This window comes from Populus euphratica, unplaced genomic scaffold (genome assembly GCF_000495115.2).
Source record: "Populus euphratica unplaced genomic scaffold, PopEup_1.0 scaffold36.1, whole genome shotgun sequence".
NCBI lineage: Eukaryota > Viridiplantae > Streptophyta > Magnoliopsida > Malpighiales > Salicaceae > Populus > Populus euphratica.
In genome coordinates this window covers 9,725-35,074 of record NW_011499908.1, presented here as the reverse complement: position 1 = coordinate 35,074, position 25,350 = coordinate 9,725, and the positions used below count along the sequence as shown (strand labels likewise).

The 25,350-nt window shown below is 35.8% G+C and overlaps 3 protein-coding genes, 1 non-coding gene and 1 pseudogene across 5 annotated transcripts; all 5 read right to left on the bottom strand.

Annotated features, from left to right (window-relative positions):
* Nucleotides 1-604: 604 nt before the first annotated feature.
* Nucleotides 605-6,931, bottom strand: LOC105133686 (SNF2 domain-containing protein CLASSY 1-like; annotated as a pseudogene).
* Nucleotides 6,932-9,581: 2,650 nt separating this feature from the next.
* LOC105133532 (dehydration-responsive element-binding protein 2C-like) lies at nt 9,582-11,579 on the bottom strand. Of its 2 annotated transcripts, none has more exons than XM_011037567.1 (2): nt 11,460-11,579; nt 9,582-10,737 (listed from the first exon to the last, which is right to left on the bottom strand). In XM_011037567.1, exon 2 carries the CDS (start codon nt 10,671-10,673, stop codon nt 9,819-9,821), a length of 855 nt encoding a protein of 284 aa, XP_011035869.1. In that variant the 5' UTR covers nt 10,674-10,737; nt 11,460-11,579; the 3' UTR covers nt 9,582-9,818. The 2 variants fall into 2 exon arrangements, with proteins under 2 accessions (XP_011035869.1, XP_011035867.1); XM_011037565.1 differs by having other exon boundaries at nt 9,611-10,737; nt 11,423-11,577.
* Nucleotides 11,580-13,583: 2,004 nt separating this feature from the next.
* Nucleotides 13,584-16,657, bottom strand: LOC105133531 (laccase-12-like). Its single transcript, XM_011037564.1, has 6 exons — nt 16,468-16,657; nt 16,201-16,352; nt 15,714-15,958; nt 15,446-15,574; nt 14,122-15,075; nt 13,584-14,025 (listed from the first exon to the last, which is right to left on the bottom strand). The coding sequence occupies exons 1-6, from the start codon at nt 16,606-16,608 to the stop codon at nt 13,895-13,897; spliced, it is 1,752 nt and encodes a 583-aa protein (XP_011035866.1). The 5' UTR covers nt 16,609-16,657; the 3' UTR covers nt 13,584-13,894.
* Nucleotides 16,658-19,392: 2,735 nt separating this feature from the next.
* On the bottom strand, nt 19,393-19,465 carry TRNAV-UAC (transfer RNA valine (anticodon UAC)). The gene has a single exon. It is a non-coding gene; the product is annotated as a tRNA-Val (tRNA).
* A 1,590-nt stretch (nt 19,466-21,055) lies between these two features.
* Nucleotides 21,056-24,468, bottom strand: LOC105133530 (laccase-12-like). The gene is made up of 6 exons (XM_011037563.1): nt 24,269-24,468; nt 24,010-24,161; nt 23,628-23,875; nt 23,280-23,408; nt 21,538-22,500; nt 21,056-21,417 (listed from the first exon to the last, which is right to left on the bottom strand). The coding sequence occupies exons 1-6, from the start codon at nt 24,392-24,394 to the stop codon at nt 21,287-21,289; spliced, it is 1,749 nt and encodes a 582-aa protein (XP_011035865.1). The 5' UTR covers nt 24,395-24,468; the 3' UTR covers nt 21,056-21,286.
* Nucleotides 24,469-25,350: the final 882 nt, after the last annotated feature.

The window sequence follows — 25,350 nt, the reverse complement described above, 5'->3', positions numbered from 1 at the left end:
AAAAATTTGTTAAAATAATATATTTTTTATTTTTTAAAATTTATTTCTAACAACAACAAATAAAAAATTTAAAAATTTAAAAATCTTAATTTTTTTAAAAAGCATGGCAAGAATACTGAACGGGACCAAATTATCCACCCGTGTCTTTGCTCAGAGCCCTCGGACAAAGAAGGTCCCGTTCAAGCGATACGCTCACAGCTCACAAATTAAAAGAGGTTTGATCCAGTGATGTTCCAGCGTACGTGTGTCGGCCGCCTTTAGACCAAAATAGGACGGCTGGCCTGACGCCCATTAATTTTAATCTCGAAAAAAAACAAAGAAAGCTCGACCCAGTTAATTATACGAAGCCCAAGGAGAAAAGCCTAGAGTAGAAGAGGCTTTCTTGTAACCAGTCTCCATGATAAAACCGAAGCCAGTGATCATTGAATTATTCTTTTTTTTTTTTTTAAGTAATCACTGATACAGTTTCATGGGCCTGAGTAAAGGAAGTTGGAAAGCTTTATGGGTAATCATTAATTACTGATGCAAAGCGAAATCATAAATATAATTAATGACTACAAGAAGCATTCCCCAATTATTAGAAGAAATCATGTCCCATGTAAAATGTGATCCCAGAAAGCATCAAAACAGAGAACTTAATTCCTAGCAGTTTATGAGATGATTCAGACAATATTTCAAGCTAAAATGTAATTACCATAATGCGGTCAATGCAGGCAGGTATCAAGGCACCACCAGATTGGCAGATTCTTCAACCTAACAGCACTTGGAAATGAAATGACACAACAATAAACAGATCATTAAACTAAACAGCATTTGGACGGCATTTATCTTGCTGAGAAAGAAACTGCTAGAACATCCTGGACATGGATGGAGCTTTTTCTTATTTCTGAATAGCTATGACATGGCTCAGCAAGTTACTATATTTGCTGTCAGCTTCATTGCGGAAATTATTAGAACCTCCAAATCCCCAGAGAAGCATAAGCAATATTGAAAGCCCTGACTGACGTAAAATGAAAAACAGATATAATGATTAAGCTAGAGAAAAACAAGGAAACTGTAACAAAACCAGGCAGTTTCTTGCACTATATTATAATGAAGGTAGTCTCCAATCAACTTGTTGAAGCCTTCTTATTCTTCATTATCATACGGAATGACTTCACCCGGTCCTCCTCCACTATCTCCCTTAATACATCATCCTCAATCTTTTCTGCCAACCAACGAGAAGGGTCCTCCACAGATTCTTCACTAAATATCACGCGTGAGACCCACTCCTTCCATGCCGTCCTGTGGTGCTTGTCTTCTTCAACTGCGCCTGTTGCCAGAAGCTGATACACATAAACCATCTTCTGTTGTCCAGGCCGAAAGGCTCTTGCAATAGCCTGCTTTGTCATGGAAGGATTCCACTCCGAGTCCTATAGAATTACCTGTGATGCGGCTGTCAAACTTATGCCCTTGGCACAAGCTGTAATTGATGCAAGCAAAACCCTCGAACGCCCTCCCTATTCCTCAAACTTATCCATCACTCTTCCTCGTTCAAACATCTCTAGGTCCCCTGTAAGAACAAGTAATTCTTTACCCAGCTGCCATCTAAAGACATTCTCAAACAGATTAATCTAACGGATATACAACATGAGATTTTGACAAGGGGTGTCAGAAGCTGTGCCTTTATATACATCAATGAATCCATTAGTCATGTTTCTCAGCATATTCAAACCCTGCATTTTCTCTTCAGCCTCGTCCAAATTGATTTTGCTTGCAATGTTATCTATGAAGAATTTTCTGGCCCGAGATTCTAGCAAATGGCGTGCCTTTTGTTCCCCTTTCTTTTTCCTCTTAAACTTTGGGTCTAATGCCTTCAAAACTTCTCTGATAAACAATGGTCTTGCCAGGCAAAGGGTATTGAAATATTCACAGAAATTATTCTGAAATAAAGTACCTGAAAGCAGTATTCTTAGATCTGTTTCCACTTTCATCAAAACCTTTCTCAACCTTGATTTAGTATTCCTGGGTTATGGCCTTCATCTAGTACTAACATTCCAGGACTCTCGCGCAACACTTTAGCCATATATTTTCTGTGGTTGTACATTGAATCTTCTCTCATTAATGTCAGAAATGAGGTATAGCCCATGACAAGCACACCTGGTTGTGCATGCCACTTTTGCATTTCTCTCAGGCAATCCAAAATATGCACAACATCCTGGCTGGGCCATGGACATGATCCTCGAAGTGCCACTGGAGTCTGCCTGAAGACTGTAGAAGATCTAGTACCATGGATAAGATGAACTGGAACAGGAATTTCCCACTTGATAAATTCCTTGTACCAGGTGTAGAGAGTTGTCTTTGGAGCGAGGACCAGATGCCGTTTTCCTGGAAACAACTTCAGGTAGCTGACAGGGAATGCAATCTTAAGAAAAGTTTTTCCAGCTCCAGGAGTATGAGAGATAACACAACCACCTATCTTCTTAGATGCTTTTTCCATAAGTGCTGCCACCAAGGATCCAGCAATGTTCCGCCATAGGAACTCAAAAGCCTTTTTCTGATGCATGTGTAATTTTGCTCTGAGCTCTGGGATTAAGTCCCACACATTGTCATTCACTTCAAAAGGCACGTCTTCACCTGAAGTATGATTGCTAAAAAGATTCAAGCTCTCATCTTCATCAGGCTTGAGCTCCGAATCTTCTTCATCCCTTGGCTTACTTTCTGCAGTCTGGCTTGTGCGTTCCATCTACAGAAACGAAAACATACATAGAATAATTAGAATTCTGTTTGAACCACCTAGGAAACTGTGGCAAGGACCAACCAAAATCTACAGAGGTGAAATTTTGTATACATTAAACAAGTGTGCAATAGGATTCCTTGCAGAGTATCCCCTTATTACAAATAAAAAGTGCCTCCCCTGCACACTCACTTGTCTATCCAGAGGGGACATAAAAGAGAGCAGAAAAACTGAAAATACCTGCATCATGGGTTTCAAAAATTTGACTTACAAATGGTTCTGAAACATATTTTATTTCAGTTTTCATGAAGCCGCATATATGGCATAATATCCCAATTTCTTCATCCAGTTTGAATTCATGCTGGCAATATTCACTCGAGTTCTGTGTGGTCTGAGTGGAAACTCGAGACTGAAAATCATTGAACCAATGAGAAAAGGTGATAAAGAAAAATATGTGGTACAAGAATATGAATATATGAAAATAAGGCACCTATCAAATCAAACTAACAGTTAGACTACATTATCTTCAAAAATATATGCTGATGGCAGGCAGTTCCATTTCTCTCCACAACATTTCAGTTTCTGAGCTTTCTCCATCATCCTCAACCAAAGAAGGTTCCATTGTCTCCTTCTGATCTGAGCTGTGTTTGGCTTTAAACTCCTCCCACTGGTCAATAATGCGCGGAGCCTCCTTTCACTTGATTGTGGAATCAAAGTTCGTCATATAAGAACTTATGAGTTTATCGTATGCACCTGCGCTGAAGGCTCTCTGCTTGTAAGTCTTTGGCTTACAGGAATCATCCCTCTTTAAATGTGTGGATTGGTATCTTGCTCTTTGAACTTTCTTCCTAGAAGATTTTCCACCCCATCCACTTCCAAACATCATATCTTCATCGAAATCATTCTTCCTTTGTACAAAGTAACCCTTTTTGCTGTAAGAACGAATTGGAAATTCAATACACTCTAGTGGAAAATTATCATTAGTCTTCAAAGGGGAATCATATTGTTCAAAGGTAACCGGATCATCTTCAGTTGGCACAGGAACAATAGCAAGTTGATCTTGGTGTTCTATTCTGTTAGCCACACCCAATTTAACCTCCCTAATTTGGGTTCCGTGCTTTTTTCTGTTAGCCATGCCTGATTTAGCTTCCCCAAGTCGATTTTGGTGTTTTATTCTGTAAGCCACAGCGGATTTTTGGCGCTCCCTTCTGTTATCTATACCTGATTCAACCTCTCCAAGCTCAGCTTGGTGTTCTCTTCTGTTAAACACATTTGATTTAATCTTCCTTGAGTTGGTCTTGGTTCTGGAAACAGGGAGACCTTCCAAGAATTCTAGTTTAGGAGAATTAACTCCCACTTCATTGCCAGTTTTCTTCTGCACAACTTGCATCTGCATGTGTACCAAACAGGTATGCTAATGGGAAGTGCAATTCTTCTTCTTCCTTCCATTTCAGTGGTGTGTATGGCAGGGATCTAACCCAGCCAATTTCCGTCTCTGCAGAAGTATCTCAGGCAAGAAAACGATCCGGTTGTACGTTTCAATGCTTTGACCGCCGCAAGTTCATAACATCATAGCATGGTGGTTTTTCAGTCCCATTTGTGTCATTGATAGGGCCTCGCTCACTACAAGTATCAAATGGGATCCAACTGGACCACAGAAGGGATTGAAATAAGGGGTTGAAATACCGTTTTCTACTTTGAAAGTTACACAGTTTATGTGATTATTAGATTTTAGTGAACAGTTATCATCATCGTCACCAACAATTTGGTAGACCACTTTATTTTGTACTGATCTTACATCAAATGCAACTTGCTTCGGAATGGAGGCTGCAAGCAGCCATGTAAGATACGCTAAAAAATTTCCCAAAAAAAGTTTACTTCTTTGCACTAAAGAACAGTCCTCGCAGAATTCCCAACGGTAGAACCGAGTTTCATGTCTGTTGTTGTCTGCTTCACATGGATCATTGTCAAGCTTCTGAAGGATGGAAATTTGGTCGATTCCTACTGCTTCAGTTTCTTTACTGAGTGTTGCTCTCTTTGAACCAAGAGGACCTTGGTTGACATAGAGGTTAACAAAAAATTGGCATGAGCACTGAGATTCATGAGGTTTCCGCTTGATAGAATTTATCCTAGCATCAACCCACACCAGCATGAGAAAGAGAATTGAAATCAACTTCAAATACAAGTACCTTAACTTTTGAAATTTAACTATGCTGCAAAGTTTAATGACAGCTATTTCAAGCAGCCAAATTGATTCTGTGTTGCGTTGCTGATAGTGGTATATATTATAGGAAGCAATTCAATGTTTTGTGCATTACGATTTGTATTTATTAGGCCATAAGAATTTTTTTAAGCATGTTAAAGTCCTGTGATGTTTTACGAAAGAAAATAGTTTGAAACAGTCAATAAGCGAGATTGTAATAAGTGTCCACCGTCCACAATCCTTTCAAAGTTACAGAGCTTTCCGTAATGCAGTGACATGACGAGGTCACCCACAGGTTCTGAATTTCCCTCCTCTGAACTTTTTGCACGTTCAGAGAATGAAAGCACACAAACATCAATACCAGGCCTCAGAAAGCAGGTGCAATCAGATAAAGTAGCTTTCCTTGACTTCACTCGAATGTTTGAGAAAGGACCCTTCTCCTTAATTCTATGATGACTATCGTCAAAATGCAGAATCATAGCCCCATCCCTGATTTCTATGAGCTCCACGCTTTGCCAAGAGCCGCCGTATAAGGCCTCAAAAGCTATCAAATGGAACATCAATAAAACAATATTAGAAAGATATTTATCACAATGTCTGGTGCATATACAATTCTATAAAATATTTCAGGAATCCATAGCCATTTGAAAAATGAAATTATTCATGCTTTCAACAACTTAAATTAGGATGTTATTTACAATCAAATGCACAGATAGTAGCTTCAGTTGAATTCCGTACTACATAAATGGCAACAACAATTGACTTTTTGACAATCCCATCTTTGCTTGAACATTCAGGGGCCGGGACAATTTGGCTGTGAAAAATATACATAAATGCTTATATAACTTCCACATGCCAACAACTCATGACAAGTAACACGTGAAACTATATTAGCACAGACTATTGCTCAGAAACAACTAAGGTTTATACCTAGTTGTTGGGGCTCACTCCAGAATAAACATAAGAAAAACATCAGGAATAAACAAGCAAGAGAAGAGGAGGGAATTAAAGAGGTAATGCTTACGGTGTGCATTATATGGGTGCTTGGACTGATGTAAATGCTTTCTCTTCATTGTTAATCAGTGGAGAAGCCAATTTTCTTCAATAAACCCTGAAAGCTGAAATACTAGATAAAAAAAAAAAAATGAATGCTGCAACATATACTCAAGGAGATGCATTCAACTTTGAACGTGTGAACTACATGAAATTCCATCAAAGTAGCTTTTCTTTATTTACTAATTTTGATTTGATGCAAGAGGCGTTTACCGTTAAATTCCAAGTGAGAGAATAGCCGCACAGCAATAATCCAGGCTGCATAAATGAGATTCAGACTATAGATTTGAGCCTCAACAGGTCATCACGGGCTTGCCCTTTTCCACTAGGCTAAACAGGTGGGCACTGACTAGTTCCATGGAAATCATACCATCAATATGGTCATAAATAGAATTCAGTCTGGTGCTATCATTTCCAGGTGAAACAAGACAATGCCTAACTGGTTGATGCAATAAACCCCGCGGTTTATAACGGTTTGGCGTGGTAAAACAAGATAGTGTGATTGGTTTGATGGAATGAACCAAATAACGCATGCCTCGAGCGGACCCATCAAAAAATGCAAAAATTGATCAACCAAAAAAAATAAATTCTTAGAAAAACTCAAGCTTGAACCAGTCAAATCCCTAGTCAGCATCAGTTCTACATCGGAGAGGAAAACAGAGCAGCCGATTGTCTCTAGAACCCGGTGAACACGCCACAACAAACAAGAAAGGAAAAAAAACGGGGGGGAAGGGGGGCAAAAAGAAACATAAGTTATTATATTGAAAGCAAATATACCTGAAAAGAACTACTGGGTATCTGATAAAAAGCAAATTCAGGTGAGTTGTGGTGGAGAAGAGTAGATTCCGGATAGGTCTCCATCGAGTAAGAGACTGAGCCATTAAAATAGAGTTCACCCAATAGAGTAGTTATTGAAAGAAAGAGATGCGTGCAAGCCGGCCTGAATATCCACCTTAATAAAAAAAAAGGGGGGGGGGGGGGGGGAGGCGACGAATTGACAAGTGTTCTGCGTCACTGAGTAAAATCATAGGTGTCTATTCGTGGCGGAGCTGTTGCCCTGTTTGGTAGTAAATTCATAGATTTAGTCTGTTTCGGGTTTAATGACCGCGCTATAGTTATAGTTCCGGTTTGGATTAAAAAAATTGATCTTAAAAAACTAATATCTTTAATTTTTTTTAATATTATAATTAAATTTAACATAATAATTTAAATTAATTTTTTTATTTGATACTTTAATTAACCTGAAATTTAAATTAAATTAGTTTGAAATTCTTCTACATTGTTTATTAGATAAATTCAAATAAAAAAATAAATGAAGTTCATCCTAATTAATCTATAAAAATCTTATATATATACAAAATGAATTTTATTTTAATTTTTATAGCACCGCTATAGGTTTGAACATTTAAAAAAATCAAATAATTCAAAATTAAACAGTAAAGTTTAGACAAAATAGTTGCAGAAAATAACAAGTTTTAACAAATATATATTCGTTAATTTTTCCTATATGACATGAAGTGGATGGTGAGTTGTTATTCAATTGAAATAAGACCATTACGTAGAGAATCTTCGATGGCAAAAGTTATTTAGAAAAATCTAAGTTGTTGATATTATTCTTTGAATAATGTAAATTTAATTATTTTATCATGTTTATTTAAGTGGAAAAAATACATTTTAACAAACTATTTGTATTTTAATATTAATACTTTCAGGGTTTTTTTTATATAAACAAGAAAAGATGAAAAAATAATTTTTTCAATAATTTATTTTAATATTTTTTCTTCTGATAAATATGTTAGAATGTTTTTTTTTTAACAAAAAAAAAACCATTTTGACTCTTCATTTCATTTGTTCCATTAACGCTGTAAAGTCCCCTTCTTTTAATTCATTTGATTGGATTCCCGTCTGTATTTTTTCCTATATGACATGAAATGGATGGTGAGTTTTTATTCAATTGAAATAACGCCATTACGTAGAGAATCTTCGATGGCAAAAGTTATTTAGAAAAATCTAAGTTGTTGATATTATTCTTTGAATAATGTAAATTTAATTATTTTATCATGTTTATTTAAGTGGAAAAAATACATTTTAACAAACTATTTGTATTTTAATATTAATACTTTCAGGGTTTTTTTTATATAAACAAGAAAAGATGAAAAAATAATTTTTTCAATAATTTATTTTAATATTTTTTCTTCTGATAAATATGTTAGAATGTTGTTTTAACAAAAAAAAAAAAACCATTTTGACTCTTCATTTCATTTTTTCCATTAACGCTGTAAAGTCCCCTTCTTTTAATTCATTTGATTGGATTCCCGTCTGCTAATTAAAGATGCTCTTCCCTTCGATCGTGCAATCTCCAGACCGGAAAAAGAAAAATCCCGAGTTTTTTGAATGATGAGAGAGACCAAGAGAGAACCGAAAAAAGTGATAAAGGTTTCGATAGCAGTTTTGTCGTAAAGATAATGTCAGTGGCTAGCCACAGGGAGTTTCTTTTGGGCTTGTAGCCTCTCTCTCTCTCTCTTAATAACATAAGTTAATATTTTTAATATAATACATATAAGTTAATCCGGCATCCACATTAATATAAAAAATAATATTATTTAGAGAATTTTAATTGATATTTTTAATTTTTATAAATGATTTTTGTGATTTGCAAGATGCTAGATTTATAAAATTTTAAATACAATGATTTGATTAAAAAAGATGAAGCTTCAATAATAACATTATAATTATTATTAAAAAAATATCAACTAAATGAATCTAACAATATTAAAAAAAAATTACTAATTATGATCATAATTGGTCACATGAGAGATACATTTTTTCTCTAATTATCATTGATTAACTTTTTATATGTCATTAAATTTATTTTATTAATATATTTATAATGATATTAATATTATCATTAGAGTTTTAATGTCTTCAATATCTTTTTTTTTTTTCCTTCTCTATCCTAATTAAATCATGTGTTTTGTTTAGAGAATTTTAGTTGATATTAAAGCTTCAATATCTTTTTTTTCTTCTTTTTTTCCCTTCTCTATCCTAATTAAATCATGTGTTTTAAATTGTACAATTCAAAAGAGTTTCAAATAATGCTAATAACATGTATCATATGCATATCTCTAATTAATATTTTTCTAATTTTTTTTACAATGTTATTTTATCAATTTTTAATTTAACATGCCAGTTAGAAAATACTCTACCCACAGGCCATGGTTAAAAACTAAAAATCACAGGATTGTGTCCAATAAAGAAACCTAAACAACGAAAGGAGCTGCGCTGTCAGCATAGAGAAATCAACTTTTCGAGACCAGAGCAAAGAAGGTGACTGTAACAGCACTAATTGCTTTTCAAAACAATCTAAATATGTATAAAAAATAAATAAAGATATTTTTTTTTACAAAAAAAAAAACCTCGGTTGAAATAATATCAACAAGGTTTTTCAAGGTTTGTCGCCCTCCTCTTGACTTCTGGCGCTTTGAGCCAATAAAACGCTCATTTTGGGCACTGATAAGGTAGAGCCAATAAAACGCTCATTTTGGGCACTGATAAGGTAGATAAGATCAACAAACACTGCAAATTGCAATTAGCCCTACACAAATTAATCCCTTCTAAACCATGCGAAAACTTCGCCATGCCCACCAAGTAAATAGTAAAAGATCAATAACTCTAGTTTGTTTCCTAACAACAGTTAATAATTGACAATTTCTTTTCAAATTGGACTTCTAGTTTGCAAAATGCAAAGCAAGTGACTAAGAAACCAGTTTTACATTAAAATTTATAGACCCTTTAACCAGCACAAAGCGCAAGCAATAGCTTCCTCGAGAAAACGCTACAGAGCTATCAAAATCCCAAGTTGAAGTACCCTTCTGCCGCCATCATCCCCGCATCAATACCCCCTCCTAGCAACTCATCAAAGCTAAATATTTCATCCAACGAGTAGTTGTGCCACTCATCGGTCCCCAAGGAATTTTCTGATGGAGTCCACAAAGGATTTTCTGATTGACTCTTCTGCTCGTCCCTCAGCGTGCTATTTTCAACTGCCTGCGAACCATCCTCAATATGTTGTTGTCTTGATATATGATGCGCAAGAACCTCAGCTTGGCTTGATACATCCTTCCCACAAACCTCAGCTTGGCCAGATACATTCTGCTTAGGATCCTCATACACGCAGACCTCAGAGTGGGTTGATGTAGTAGCAGAGTCCGCAGAACTCGCTGCTGGAGAATAGCAAGATGGTGTCGCTGAGGAGAAGTTGTCCTTCGATGAGCTTGTTGAATTCAGCACATCAGGAACATTTAAACGAGCATACGGGCCATACATAGCTCGTGCAGCTTCATCATAGGCAAGAGCAGCATCGTAGGCAGTAGGAAAAGTACCAAGCCATAGCCTAGGGCCTCTGTTTGGTTCCCGAATCTCAGCAACCCACTTCCCCCATGTCCTCTGTCTAACTCCTCTGTAATTGCAGACTGAATTCTCTGGTCCTCCTTTACCTTTCATGCACCCCTTCTTTGAGCCCTTGGCAGGAACTTTACGAACTGGTCTATTACCTCCATCATCTTGAGAATCAATATACTCATTATACTCCTTCCACTTTTTAAGGGTCTCGGCTACAGATTTATTGCTTACCCTTTTCCTCTTCTTAGTAGAATCCGTAGGCATAGGAGTCGCTTTAGAATCTTGATCAAGAGTACCCATTTTCTCAATCTCAGTACCCAACAATTTTGATCCCAGTACAGCCAAACTACAAGAGTTTCAGAATCTGCAGCAGATAAGCAAGTAAAATTAAGTACCACTAATCAAATACTTGAGCAGGAGAAACACAAGAAAAATAACAAATCTCAAATTCTCCAAACAGTGACAGCTAATGTTTGATATATATATATATAGACAGAACCAACTAATCCTTATCCAGTCAGGACAGCAAAATTACTTGCTCCCCAAGTTTGCTCTATTTTGTCCTATTTACTTTCCAGTTCTGGACAGGAAGTTTTTCCTTAACTAACAAGTAATAAACCTCTTATCAGTTAAATCCCTTAAAAGAGTCACCATTATTGCTCTCCACGGAAATATTTATCTTGGCCATTAAGTAAATTAATAAATTCCGAAGGTACGAAAATTTAACAGACCCAAAAAAAAAAATTAACAAAGAAAATCTAATTTCTAGGGGAAGAATTTACCACTCCACAAACAGAAAACTACTTCTGTAACACCTCAATTTGCCACTTGGGCTTTTAGTCACAAAATTTACTCCAATTATAATAACCCCCAATTTGAAACCCTACCCCGGAAAGAGAAATTCCACCGACTAGACACCACGAAAGAAAAAAATTATCACCAGTTAAACAACACCTAGTTACCCAATTTGATCGACCAAACCCTAGAAACAAAAAATGAGCTAGAAACAAAAATTTCAAAAACTCTTAAGCTGAGATTAACTAACTAACCTGCAAAGAAATTCGCTTCAAGAAATCAAAATCTTACACGAATCACTTAAATTTCCGTCTTGGACTTTGTTGTCCCGCGCTGGTTTTTTGTTTGTATTTTTTCTGTTTTGAGAGAGAGAGGGAGAGAGAGAGAGAGAGAGGATAGTTTCTAAAGTTACAGATAACTCTTTTGGGGAAGAGGGTACCGGGATAATTATAGCCTTGCCCTGGATATTTCTGGAATTCAATTTTTTAATGACGTGTCGGTTTGGATTTCACTAGAGGCGTTTCATTCCGAACCTAATGACAGCTGGAAACCCGAAGCGTCCCGAACCTAGGCTGGCTCTCGTCTTTACTTGGCACCGAAGGGATTCCCCTCCCTAGACCTCTTTCTATTTACTTGCTCACTCTGTTTCTTTGAAATTTCATTTTTGCCATTTCCAACAGATTTACTCCATCCTTCTTTTTTGAAGGCTTTCAATTTGTTCGTGAGTTCCGCGTGCTAAAATACGGTAAATAAACTCTTCAATTAATTGTCCCAAAATCTAAACGTATAAGATTTAAGAATTATGCAAATATCATTCTCGAGAAATAAAACAAACAGATTGTCACATATTGACACACAAGATTAATTCCCACCAGTCAAAGTCAAAATTAGATATTCATTGCTGAAATAATAATTCATTAAAATGTTATATATATATATATATATATAAAACCTCTCACAGGAGATTGCCATAACTGCCATGGACTGAAATTGACTCTTGTTCGAATAAATGTGTGATTGGTACCCTTAAATATATTTCAAATTACTGTTGCAATACCAGATAAAATACAAGGGTTCGGGTTTCAGCACAACATTGCGTGATCGGTCCACGAATTGATATGGTTCCCCGAATTGATAACGTTATTTTATTAAAAAATATATATATCCTAATGTTTTTTTATTTATGTTTAATGATGCTATTAATCCTAATGTTTTTTTTATTTATGTTTAATGATGCTATTTAATATATTTTTTAAATTATTTTTACATCAAAAAATAAAAAATTAACATTTTTTAAATCTTTTTGATGATCTTATTAATATTAAAAATAACTAAATTTTAAAAATATTACTTTAATATATTTTTATTTATATAAAAAAAAACCTTTAGTTAGTGGAGTCCTTCCGGAGTACTAAAATTGATGGCTAATGGAAAATCAAAACGTGTACATCAGCAGTGGAACCCAGGTAACAGTATTCCGGTTTTCACTTTATGGTGCATGTCTACCACGTGTCAAGATACCACGCAACCAATCATATCCCGTGGTTGTATAACCTTGGCAAGAGGGGAACCCTTTGAAAAGCCGAGGAATCACTTGAAATGGCTAAGGACAACGCGTTTCTCTACAAAAGGAAAATTGCTATTTATAACATGGGAGCTGACGCACATTGTCTCCTCTCTCCAGTACTGCCGCCCTCATGGTTATTTTACCTGTTCCGGAAATTAATCCAATGAAAGTTTCAATTACTAAATTATCCTTATCATGGCAATTATTTTTATTATATTCAGCAAGGTGTTTTTTTTATTGATTTAGTTTTGGTCTTTTTGTTATTTTTTATTTAATTTTTTAAATTCCAATGTTACAGTGAAGCCACGGATGGATTATATATATATATTACATTATAAAAAAATTATCTTGCTTATATATATATCATAAACCATCTGCATAATGGTTTTATTTGTTCTTGTATTTAAAAAATATGTTTTAAAAAATTTAAATTTTTTTATTTTTTATTTTAAATTAACACTTTTTTAATATTTTTAAATTATTTTGATGTGTTGATATCAAAAATAATTTTTTAAAAATAAAAAATATTATTTTAATATATTTTAAAATAAAAAAAATTTTAAAACTAATTACAACTACATTTTTTAAGGTGAAATTGAGTTACAAAACCGAGATTGTATGTGATGGATAGAGAAGATCCATTGACTGAAACATTAGATTTGGCATGGTGCGTTGATTTATTATTAATAATATTATTATTATTTGATAATTATATACGACCGTATGCCATTCGATTGATGTCAGTGAAGGAGAAGTTGATTTTTGGTGTTGGGCTGCCTTCCCATCCTTAACATGTTTATCAATGTTTGATCATTGCAATGTTCAAAACGCAGCATATCAAAGCAGAGTATTCATAAAGTATGATTGTATTATTAACAAAGAGAGAAAAAGAGCTCTAAAATCAAGAAACAAGCAGGTCTGTCACTAACATGAGATGGCGACTCCTGTTTCAAAGGCACCATCTCTTGTATGCCCGCCTATTATCTATCAATAAAAGAGGGGGAAAATACAATATTGAACTATGTCCCCGAATGTAGGGAAGAACAACACATGGAATTGAATACAACAACCAGAAAAGAAAGGAAAGAAAATCCTATAGCTGTTGTCTTCTGAAGAATGTCAACAATGGGTAAAATCTTCTTTTATGTTTCGATCATAATTAACATATCGGCAGATCTGCTGGAGGGGGCTCTACACTCTGTAATTCCCCAATCCCATCCTCTACCAAGAAAGCCATGGCCAAACCCCATGTGATGTGAACATCCAAGTGACAGTGCATAATCCACACACCTGTTTAATCACGACAAAAACAAGTCGATGAGTTTTAATTTTCAATTGAAGAATTGAAGCGGATCATGGATCGACTCTAGATTAACTCTAAATTACCTGGATTGTCAGCAACAAATCTGATGACTGCCCATCCATTCGTAGGCACTGCAACTGTATTCCTCATTGGTGGATCAACAAGATTAAATTTAGATTTATGAGTTTTGGGATTGAAATTTCCAAATCCTTCTGCAATGACGTAGAAGTCGTATCCGTGAAGATGCATTGGGTGGTTTTCTGGTGTGACAATGCTTGTGTCCTGCAACACAATCTGCACCCTTGATCCGTACTTCAACTTGTACAGCTTAGTTCCACGAACAGGCTGAAAGAGGGAACGACTCACATTACCAGTGTAATCAAACTTTACTGGTGGTTTTGCTGGAAAGTCAGTGGTGTAAATCCCAGGAACTTTTTGCCGATACGCCTGCAGTAACGCAATGTTTGAAGGAAACACAAAAGAAACGTTGTTAATGCTAGCAGTGAATCGAGTGCCGTTGGGTCCTTGACACCGCCTAGCTCTGAAATTCTTAGGACAGTTGTTGAGCCCTAGACCAATTGTGAAGAAGAGGTTCTCGTCAATATCTGTTGGGACGTCGACTTTTCGAGGGCTTCTAAGGCTTCTAGTGAATGCTGTAACTGTAGCTGTGTCGTTATAAGCTGGAAGTCGAGGCATAACTGGTTTTGTTGTACACTTAGCAGGGCAAAGGGCAGATTTGTATTCAAGAATGGCAGTGGCTGTAGTATTGTCAAATGGTGCATTTTGCGTACTCTGATAAGCTCGAGCTGCTATGTAATATCGGCCAGGTAGTTGATCGCCTGAGATCAAAACATCAGTGGTTTGGCCTGGTCCTAGCATTATGACCGAGGTAGTAAAGGGTTTAAGATACGAGGCATCAGCACCAATAACTGTGAACTTGTGATTGGCTATGGTGAAGAAAAGCGGTTGATTGAGTGCAGCATTGATGACTCGAAGGAGGTTTGTCTCACCAGATGCGATCGGAACAATAGTAGTATCTGCAAAAATATCAGTTCCTTGAGATCATCTTCTATGAAATACATAAACTAGATCAAGTCTTGGAATGGGTCTCCCTAGCAGTCTATTGGGCTATAGGATACTTGCTGGGCTCCAGCCTACTAATAATTATTTCATTGCTACAGTTAATTTGCAATATTTTCTTGAAGCCTTTATATACATGTTAAAGCTAATTATGGAACATCTACCAAACAGACTAAAAACAAAAGCCCCATCTGGGCATGAAGCTATTAGCTATGTTATCGTGACTGGGCTCTTTCGATACAGTTCACGATCACAAGATAGTTCAACAGGTCATGTACATGTTTTCCTACTGTAGTCCTGATTGTAAGTAAACATATGGTTAGTTACCTTCGCTGGAACAATTATAAAGATCACCAGGTTGACCATTAATGGTATATGCATCAGATATATTTGGAGCTGCTCCAGTTCTAGTTGCCTCCCTCACCACATCTACGGGATTCGCATCCCACCATTCGCCTGATCATTAGTCAGAATCAACAGTTAGAACACACAAACATTTGTTTTGAAGCTAAGTCAATAATTAATAATTAATAACTAAGGGAATCTAGTAATTATGGTTAAGGAATTTGAGAGGAAATTAATGATGGATAATTACCAAGAAGTATGGGTGTTTCACGCTTCGGCTTAGTGAACGGATACGAGGATCCTTCTCTTGGAAGGATAATTATAGCACCATAAACGGTGGCTCTAAGCCAAGAGCTATGAGCATGCCACCAAAGTGTCCCTTCTTGTCCTTCAATAGTAAACCTGTAGGTATAACTCCCACCTGGTCTGATCGGGCATTGTGTCACAAATTCTGGCCCATCTGCCCAGCCCGTTCTTATTTGCCTAACACCATGCCTAAAAAAATATGATGATCTGAGGTCAATTGCTAAGTAGACAATGTGCCAAAGAATAGTGGAGTTGGAATGGTTCGTGAGCTGGGTGTGTGATGAACAGTGATTTCGAACATGCAGCTGGTAGAAAACTAAAAAAACATGCATTGTATATATGCCTCATGCTCCATGTAATGATTTGTCGGGAACATGTATGTTTGTAGGAATGCGATCACACGTGCATGTGTGACTCATGCAATTGATTACCAGTGAATGGTAACGTTGTATCGGGCTTTGTTCACAACTTTTACAACTAGAGTGTCTCCATTCTTCACTTCCAGGGTTGGCCCTGGGAACATCCCATTGACTGTGATGCTATTGTGGGTTTTGCACAGCCTCTTCACTTTCGTTGCTTGAACCTGTTCCATATTAAAATATAAACGTTTACCAGGAGAAAGATGGAGATCAGGATTATTGATTTGAAGATGATACATTAAATAACCAAAGGATAAGGAGTTAATTACTAGGACATACAACAAAATCATGGTGGTGGATCTCTGCAATCGCTAATGACAATGTTGAGGCTAGAAGCATCACGACCAGGAAGAAAGAACAATGGCGATCAGCAAAGATAGACTTGATAACCTCCATTTGATCTCTTAAGCTAGCCTGCATTGATTTCTTCGAGTGATGGCTAATTAAGATGAGTGGTGATGAAAAGGAGTCAAAGAATTCCTTATATAGGATGAGCGTGCAGCAGAACGAGTTGTTTGAGGTTGGCAGATTAGGTTTTGATTTAGGGAGTGGTTTGATTTCGAAGGCAATACTTAGCTCAATCCCATGGGAGTTGGTGCACCCACTAGCATATCGAGATTGGATAATTTCTCAGATGCTTGTTTGACAAGTCTTTTCGTTAATTTCTTGTTGAATCTCAACAGACCACCACCATTCATAATATTTGTTGGCAAAAAGAAGGGTTGTGGTCCTTCAATTCTTTTTAATCAAATGGGTTATTACGTATAGAAATTAATGCAACCTCGCTTGCGTTCTTCTTCTTGTAATGCTCATGATTTCAACGTCCGTATCTGAGGACAAGCACCATCGCCCGATACCAAAAGAAATTAATTAATCAACCCATGCACAAGCGGTCAAACTCGTTGCAAATAAAGGAAGTACTGATGTAGGCCTCCAACTTTTGTGCTAGCAAACAAGGTCCGCACACAAGTTGAGAGCGATGCTCGAAAACTACTTCTCTGATAGGCGAATGCTCAATTAAATATCAACAAACTTACTAACCTTAAGAGTTCACGCTTAAAGGACGCGTACATTAATTAACAATACTATCAATCATTTTAACTCTTTATCAAGGAGTAAGTGATCCGGGAGAGGTGATTTTATGATTCTAAACCACTTACAATTGGGATTTTATCAGTACACTTATTATTAATAATAATAATAATAGTAACGATGATATTATATTTTTAATTTTTTACATAACTAGAGCAGCAGTATTTGAACTCAAAACCTCAGTTTTTTTTTTTTTAGGTTTAAAATTGCTTGATTAATCCGATGGAGATATAATTACGGTTGGATTTTTTTGATATTTTATTAATGATTATTTTTTAAAGTGTTTTATATTAAAATAATATTTTTTATTTTTAAAATTTTATTTTTTACATCAATACATTAAAAAAAATCTGAAAACATAAAAAAAATCAAATATTTAAAACAATGGGAAAATTTTAAAAAATCAATTTTTTTCAATTTTTTTAAAATATAAAAATAAACAGACTCATAATTTCATGTTGTGTTACCAATTAGATGCTATTGTTTAAATGTTAGTTCCTAGTAATTTTTTTGTCATCCGAAACGATCTTGTTTCCTATTTAAATGCCACGATCGATGAAATAAAATATTTTGTTTTGTTTTTGTCACCATAATAGTAAAATGAGCAGTTCCTTTAAGAGTATGTTTTTATTTTCACATTCTCTTAAGTGATTATAAGAGAAAAAGAATTAACTGCTACTAACAATGATTTCATGAAATATTGAGATGATCTTGAATTCCATGATCAATGACAAATTAATGAGAAGACTTAGTCTCTTTGAAAGGAAGCATATCTTGCGATCGAGAGAGACAGGGACTTGTAAGGATTTTGATAGGTGAACAAGATTGAAAAAGGAAGGTGCCCTGTTTGGTAAAGTTTGTTATTGACCTGTTGAGAGTCTTGAGATGTTAGTTAGTAGCAATTACGAAGTCATAAGCAACACGATTAGTCGTATAAATGAAATTAAATAATAATAATTAAAAAAGATCCAAAAACACATGCAGATGCCTCCTTAATTCGTCAATGTTTGCTGGTGCTTCGTCTCTCACCACCTTTTATTTCCTTTCGTCTCTCCCTAGTCCTTCTGTGTTATGATTATTAATTAATAGCATGCATGTTGTCGACCTTGCTTTCTTGGGTTTTCAATTTCCATGGTGGTTGTGAATGGTTTACCATTAAACTTGAACAATAAAACGTTCCAAGTTCATAAACAATATCATGTTGCAAAACCTTAATTAACTTGAAGCACGCAATTACTAACATAGGCAGTTGCCTTCAAGTCAATTAATCCCACATGGTTTTCACGCGAGAATTAGCTGCCTGTACTGTGGTGGGTTCTCTATGTGGTGCCCATGTAATAGAAAACACCACGAGGAACCCATTCTATAGGCCTAGCAAGCTGCAGAGAAAATGGACATCAGGGCAAAACTCAGTTACATCCCTAGAAAGGCCTAACAAAGACGTCAAACACACTCTCCCCGAGGCCTTAACTACTAGTTGTTATGTGCTCTAGGCACATAATGTATAAACCCTTTTGCACTTATTGTTCAAGTGCCAAGGGGAATTTAAGAGGGAGTTTTAGCACCGAACATGTTCTACACAACAAATCCTTGAGTCAAGTCCCAATCGAATCCCATTGCCGAATTTAAGAGACAGTTCTAACGGCATTCAATACCTACAGGGAAAGATAGAGTGGTTGGCATAATGTTACTGCATAAACACTAAGCACTAAGTGGTAGTTTTCACATTCAAGATGCAATGCAATGCCAACAGACAAGAGCGATGAAGCAAAATCAGGGAATCCCACTAAGGCAAAGTGCAAATATTGCATCTGTCCAACAGTATCGATGTGCACCGACATTTCTTCATTAACAACCAAAGATATGCGAGTCACTTCTCATAAAGCGACTATAAACTTCCAAACCCAGCTCTGCTTGTGCCCACCGAGACAGAAGCAATCCCAACCCGCTTTCTATAATGATTCTTGATCGTTGATTTCTCTGTAAGGTAAGATTAATCTAATTAATTAAACCTGGACAAGAGAAAAGTCCATGAACAGAAACCTAGATATTTATAGCCCCTTCTCTCTTCTGCCTTTTTTTGTAAGCAAAAAGTTGTAAATAAATTTAAAATGTTGCTGCCCAGGATCGAACTGGGGACCTTTAGTGTGTAAGACTAACGAGATAACCACTACACCACAGCAACCTTTGCCTGGTTATGGGTCCCCTAACATTTGTTATAGTGATTGGAAGGCAGGCTCTCCTTTTGAGTTCCGAACTCTATGAATTTTACTGCTCGAATTCTATGTATTTGCTCAGTCATTTGTTATTTTCTTTGATTTTAACGATATGAGTTTTTCAAAAACGTTTGAGTACACATATTAGATTTTATTTAACGAATCATAACAAATTAGTTTATCATATAATTAATCAAGTGCTAAATTTATTGATAAGATAATTATTTTTTTAAAAAAATATTTATTTATTTTAATTTTAATTTTAATTTTTTTTAGATTTTTAGATTGTTTTAATTTGTTGATGTTAAAAATAATTTTTTTAAAAAATATTATTTTAATATTAAAAATTTCAAAATGCGGTGACCGAGGCACTTATAATTAAGTACAAGAGTGAATATTGAGTTATATCTCTAGTAACTAGTGGTTAGAAATTGAAATAACATGGGGTAATTAGCTAGTTTTATGAAACCATAGAGACTAAGTCATAATTAAATTTTGTATAAGTAATTACACAAAAGTTTGTAGTTATACTTCAATAACTCTGGTTAATTGCAATGCAACAGGGAAAAAAAATAAATCAGGTAGAAAAGGGAGCAAAAGCTCGCTGATTTCTAACTTGAGGTAAAAAAGGGAGCAAAAGCTCGCTGATTTCTAGAAAGATTATCCTTTTAAACTTTCTTTCTGGTCATTGACGCGCTTGTAATTAAGTTCGAACAATGAATGTTGGGGTATATCAAGTCACGAGTGGTTAGAAATTGACTAACCATAGAGACTAAGTCATAATTAACTATTTATTATAAGATTAATCTTGCTTTCACAGGCTCTTTACAAATGTTGTTTATTAAAAGGTTTTTTTTTTTAAAAAAAATATATTTAAATAACTGATTTTTTATTTTTTATAAAAAAATATTTAAATAACTGATTTTTTATTTTTTAAAAATAATTTTTAATATAAATTTAACAAAAAAATACAAAAAATATTAAAAAATTAATTTTAAACATTGTTTTTAATGAAATACCATTTAAAACGAAATTCCAAACAACTACAAAATAATATGTACTTAATTCTGCACATGAGAATTTTCAGAATTCAACCATTTGTTGATTACAAGGGGTGAGGAGGTGAGGCAACTCTTTGTTTTAGGTAATTTATTTTTCTAACTTTACGGTTGGAAATTCATGACAGTTTTATTTTTTAAATTTGACTTGAGGATATTTGAGTCATGATAGTTAATGGGTGGCTGAGCAGAGCTCAAACCCAATATATATATATATATATATATATAGAGGTGTCCAGTGTCTGCTACAAGACACAATTGTTGCAGGGCAATGCCAATCAGTGGAGTTCGTACAATCGCTTTTGATAAAAAGCACAAAAATAGTTTGCAGGGATCTTCTTGCAACTATAATTTAGATTTCAATACTCCTCAAATTTAGTAAATTCTGAATCACATCCCTCATGTTTATCAGGATGGGAGAATTGAAGCTGTCCAAAAGATAATTAAAGATAAGAGAGAGGGAGAGAGGGAGGGAGAAGTGGGATTTTGTTGCAACAATGATTAATGGAAAAGAATTACGTGCATCTAGAATCAAGAAACATGGCCATTGTATTGCTAAATAAATTGGAACCGATTTTTCTAACTGCAGCACCCTGTAATCGCTTTATTACTCGAAAGGAAAGAACAAACCAACAATGAAACTAAGACTACAACAAATGGAAACATTATGTTATCGATCGGGCTTATGAATTTCAACAAACTGGTACGTATATTTTCTTTCTATTGCTGATCTCAGCATAGAGGCAGATCTTCTGGAGGGGACTCAATGGATTGCAATTCTCCGACTCCATTCTCGACCAAGAAAGCCGTGGCGAGACCCCAGGTGATGTGAACATCCAAGTGGCAATGCATTAGCCAAACACCTATTTATGCAAAAAAAAAAAAAAAAACATGTTGGAAACATTTAATTTAGATTGGAGTTCAATTGAAGCTAAGGTTTGACATCATTGTATGATGAATGCAGAGTGTTTATATTTTTTTACCTGGATTGTCTGCTACGAATCTAATGACTGCCCATCCATTTACAGGCACTCCAACTGTGTTTCTGAGAGGTGGATCAACAAGGTTAAATTTTGATGGGTCTGTTCGGGGATTATAATTTCCAAATCCTTGTGCGATAATGTAAAAGTCATATCCATGAAGATGAATTGGGTGGTTTTCTGATGTGACAATGCTCGTGTCTTGTAGCACAATCTGCACTCTTGACCCATATTTCAATCTGTACAGCTTAGTCCCTGGAACAGGTGTGAAGAGGGACCTGCTCACGTTACCAGTGTAATCAAATTTTCGTGGTGGATTTGCTGGGAAATCAGTGGTGAAAACTCCTTGTATGCGTTGGTGATGAGCTTGCAATAGAGAGAAGTTGGATGGGAGCACAAAAGATACGTTGTTCATGCTTGCAGTGAAGCGGGTTCCATTAGGCCCTTGACACTGTCTAGACTTGTTAAAATTTGGTGGGCATGGATTGAGACCTAAACCAACTGTGAAGAATAAACTCTCATCGATGTCAGTCGGGACAAAGGTTTTATCAGTACTTTTGAAGCTACTAGTGAAAGCAGTGACAGTGGCTGTGTCATTGAAGCTCGGTAATGGTGGCATGATCGGTTTGTTTGATGAACAATTTTTGGCAGCACAGAGGGATGATTTGTATTCAAGAATGGCAGTAGTGGTAGTATTGTCGAATGGTGCATTTTGTGCACTTTGGTAGGCACGTGCTGCCATGTAGTACCGTGAAGGATTCTGGTCACCGGAGATCAAAACATCGGTGGTTTGGCCTGGTCCTAGCATCAGGACTGATGTGGTGAAGGGTTTGACGTAGGATGCATCAGCGCCAACAACAGTGAGCTTATGATTGGCAACAGTGAAGAAAAGGGGTTGATTCAGTGCTGCATTGATGACTCGGAGAAGATTGGTCTCGCCGGAGTCAATTGGTACAATTACAGTATCTGCAAAAGAAATTCATGTCAAAACAGGTTATTTTCTATGATCGCTTCCAAAACCAAGAACTACTAGCACAGGAATTCAAGTCTCTGCTGAAAGATTCTGGCCCTGGGCTCATTAGTGAACACCCCTGCCCATGGGCCCAGATGATTTGGTCTTTGGTCCCTGTGGAATATGCCTTGATGATTTTTAGTTGGCCAGTCAACTTTTCCTGTTCATTTACAATTTTGGGATCCAGTTATCTCTTTCCACACCAACTTCTTCTTTTTTTTTTTTTGCAAAACTAGTGATCAAAATTATTTTGTCTGAGACTTTTATATTTCGTGGGTGAATGCTTCATGCTAGGGTCCATGCAACCATGCATGTTAGTGAAAGAACATCATTACACCATCACTAAGTTCTGTCCCAGGATAAAACAAAATCCTTCGATTAGACATTTTATCCTCTGCGTGTGCATCGACTTCTGGATTCTTCTCGTTCATATATATATATATAGGTATGTATGTATGCATGTATAGTAATTTTTAAATACATCAAAATAAATTTTAATTTTTTTATATTTAATATTAATATATTAAAACTATTAAAAACTAAACAACTATTAATTTTTTTAAGTTAAATACATTTGAAAACAAAAATTATCACGCTCCTGTACGCTCAATTAGCCAGCTAGAAATTTTCTCAAATGCTAATCTTGTTATTTCCTTCTTTTTTTTTGATAGAATGCGTGAGCAACATTTTTTTTTTCTCTTGGTTTTGGGGAAGAGTAAGTATTTACACATACCTTGGCTAGAGCAGTTGTAGAGGTCACCAGGTTGACCATTGATTGTATATGCATCGGAACTATTGGGTGCACCTCCCGTTCGAGTTGCTTCCCGTACAACATCAATTGGATTCGCGTTCCACCATTCACCTGATCATTAATTAACAGCATAATTAATCAACGTGATTAACATCATTCCCATCTTAATTAATTTCCATTAATTCACAAATCATTTGCTCTTAATTTCATTTAGGTAGTTAAGCTACCAATCTACGTATATATAATTGCTAGCTCATGTACTTATAAATTGATTAATGAATCATGAGTACTCAAAAACTGATTTTATGGAACAACGAATAGTTGGATTACCAAGAAGAATTGCTGTTTCGCGCTTTGGCTGCTTAGAGAATGGGTACGAAGATCCTTCTTTTGGGTGGATAATTAGAGCACCGTAAACGGTGGCTCTAAGCCATGAGCTATGAGCATGCCACCACAGGGTCCCCTCTTGTCCTTGAATGGTAAATCTGTAGGTGTAACTCCCACCTGGTCTAATTGGGCATTGTGTCACAAATTCTGGTCCATCTGCCCATCCCGTTCTCATTTGCCTAACACCATGCCTGAACAAAAAGAAAAACGATAGTATTATATATATAAAAATGCATGCCTCATGCTCGTCAAGAAATACTATTATTAAAATAAAAAAGGTTGATGTCATGTAGAAAAGCTGAAACATGGAAGCCAATCTATTTACCAATGAATGGTGACGTTATATCGGGCTTTGTTGACAACATTGACAACTAGAGTGTCTCCATTATTCACTTCTAGTGTTGGTCCTGGGAACATCCCATTGACCGTGATGGAATTCTGGGTCTTGCACAGCCTCTTCACTGGAGTTGCTTGAATCTGGACCATCGCAATACATAAAAATATTATAGTTATAGTATCTTATTAAGTAGAAGAAGAGCTTGAGACAAGTTCGACGAAGGAAATTAAGAGGGAGAGAGACATACAACAAAATCATGGTAGTGACTTTTGGCATTTGCCAAGGACAATGCAGAAGCTAGGAGCAACAGAAGGCCTAAGAAGAGCGCAGAGCAACTATGATTGCTGGCAAAAATGTTGTTGAAAACCTCCATCTCTAAATCTAACCTCCGTCCTAATTGATGCTATTTGTTAAGTTGGTAATGTGGTGTGGAGGGTTGGAGAGAGGAAGCTCTATTTATAAGAAAAATTCGACGCACAGAATTATGTGAAGCTGGCAGATTAGGTTTCGGTCAAGAGCCAAATGGTCGGATTCCAGGGGCAGACTTGGTTCAACCTCAAAGGAGTTGGTTAGCTTGGTGCACCCACTAGCCTATCGAAAATAGTATTATTTCTTTTAATTGTGCTTGGTTCAAAAGTCTTTCTTAGATGCTAAAATTCAACAAAGCAACAGTACTATAATAATTTATCTAGAAATAAAATGGATTGTGTTCCTCTAAGTCTTTAACTATAATGATCCAAGAAACTGATCCAGGACGGCTTCTTCTTAATTTCTTTTTTAACAAAAGTGTTTACTTTGAAGTGGGAAATTAATATTTATTCCATAATTGAGGGGGAGAAAACGACCTCCTTAATTATAATAATTGCTAAATTTACACCCAAGCTCGATCGGGACTAAATAACTTTGTTGCAAGTAACTTCACCATCTGCAAGAAAAACACGGTCATTTTCATTAAACATATCATTCTTAAGCAACTGGGAGATCAGATTGATATGTCGTAGTGTCCGAGAAAAAGGAAAGGCCAATGCCGGCTGATCTTTTTCCGTAATTAGAATGGTTCAGCTGTCAGAAATAGTTTACCAAGATCGACAGCAATTCCTATAAAGAAAGGGGTGTTCTGGGTCTTTGCATGAGAGATTTTTTAGGCCTTTATCTAGAAAGCGTGTGTTCCAAAAAAAGGAGTCACGTGTACAGTTTTTTCTACCACCAGAGCATTTCCAATAAATATACTATATTAAAGAATCAAATAAAAAAAATAATTTTTTGAATAGTATAAATATAGTTTTTTTAATTATATATATTCTAATGATAAAAAACTATTTAAAAAAG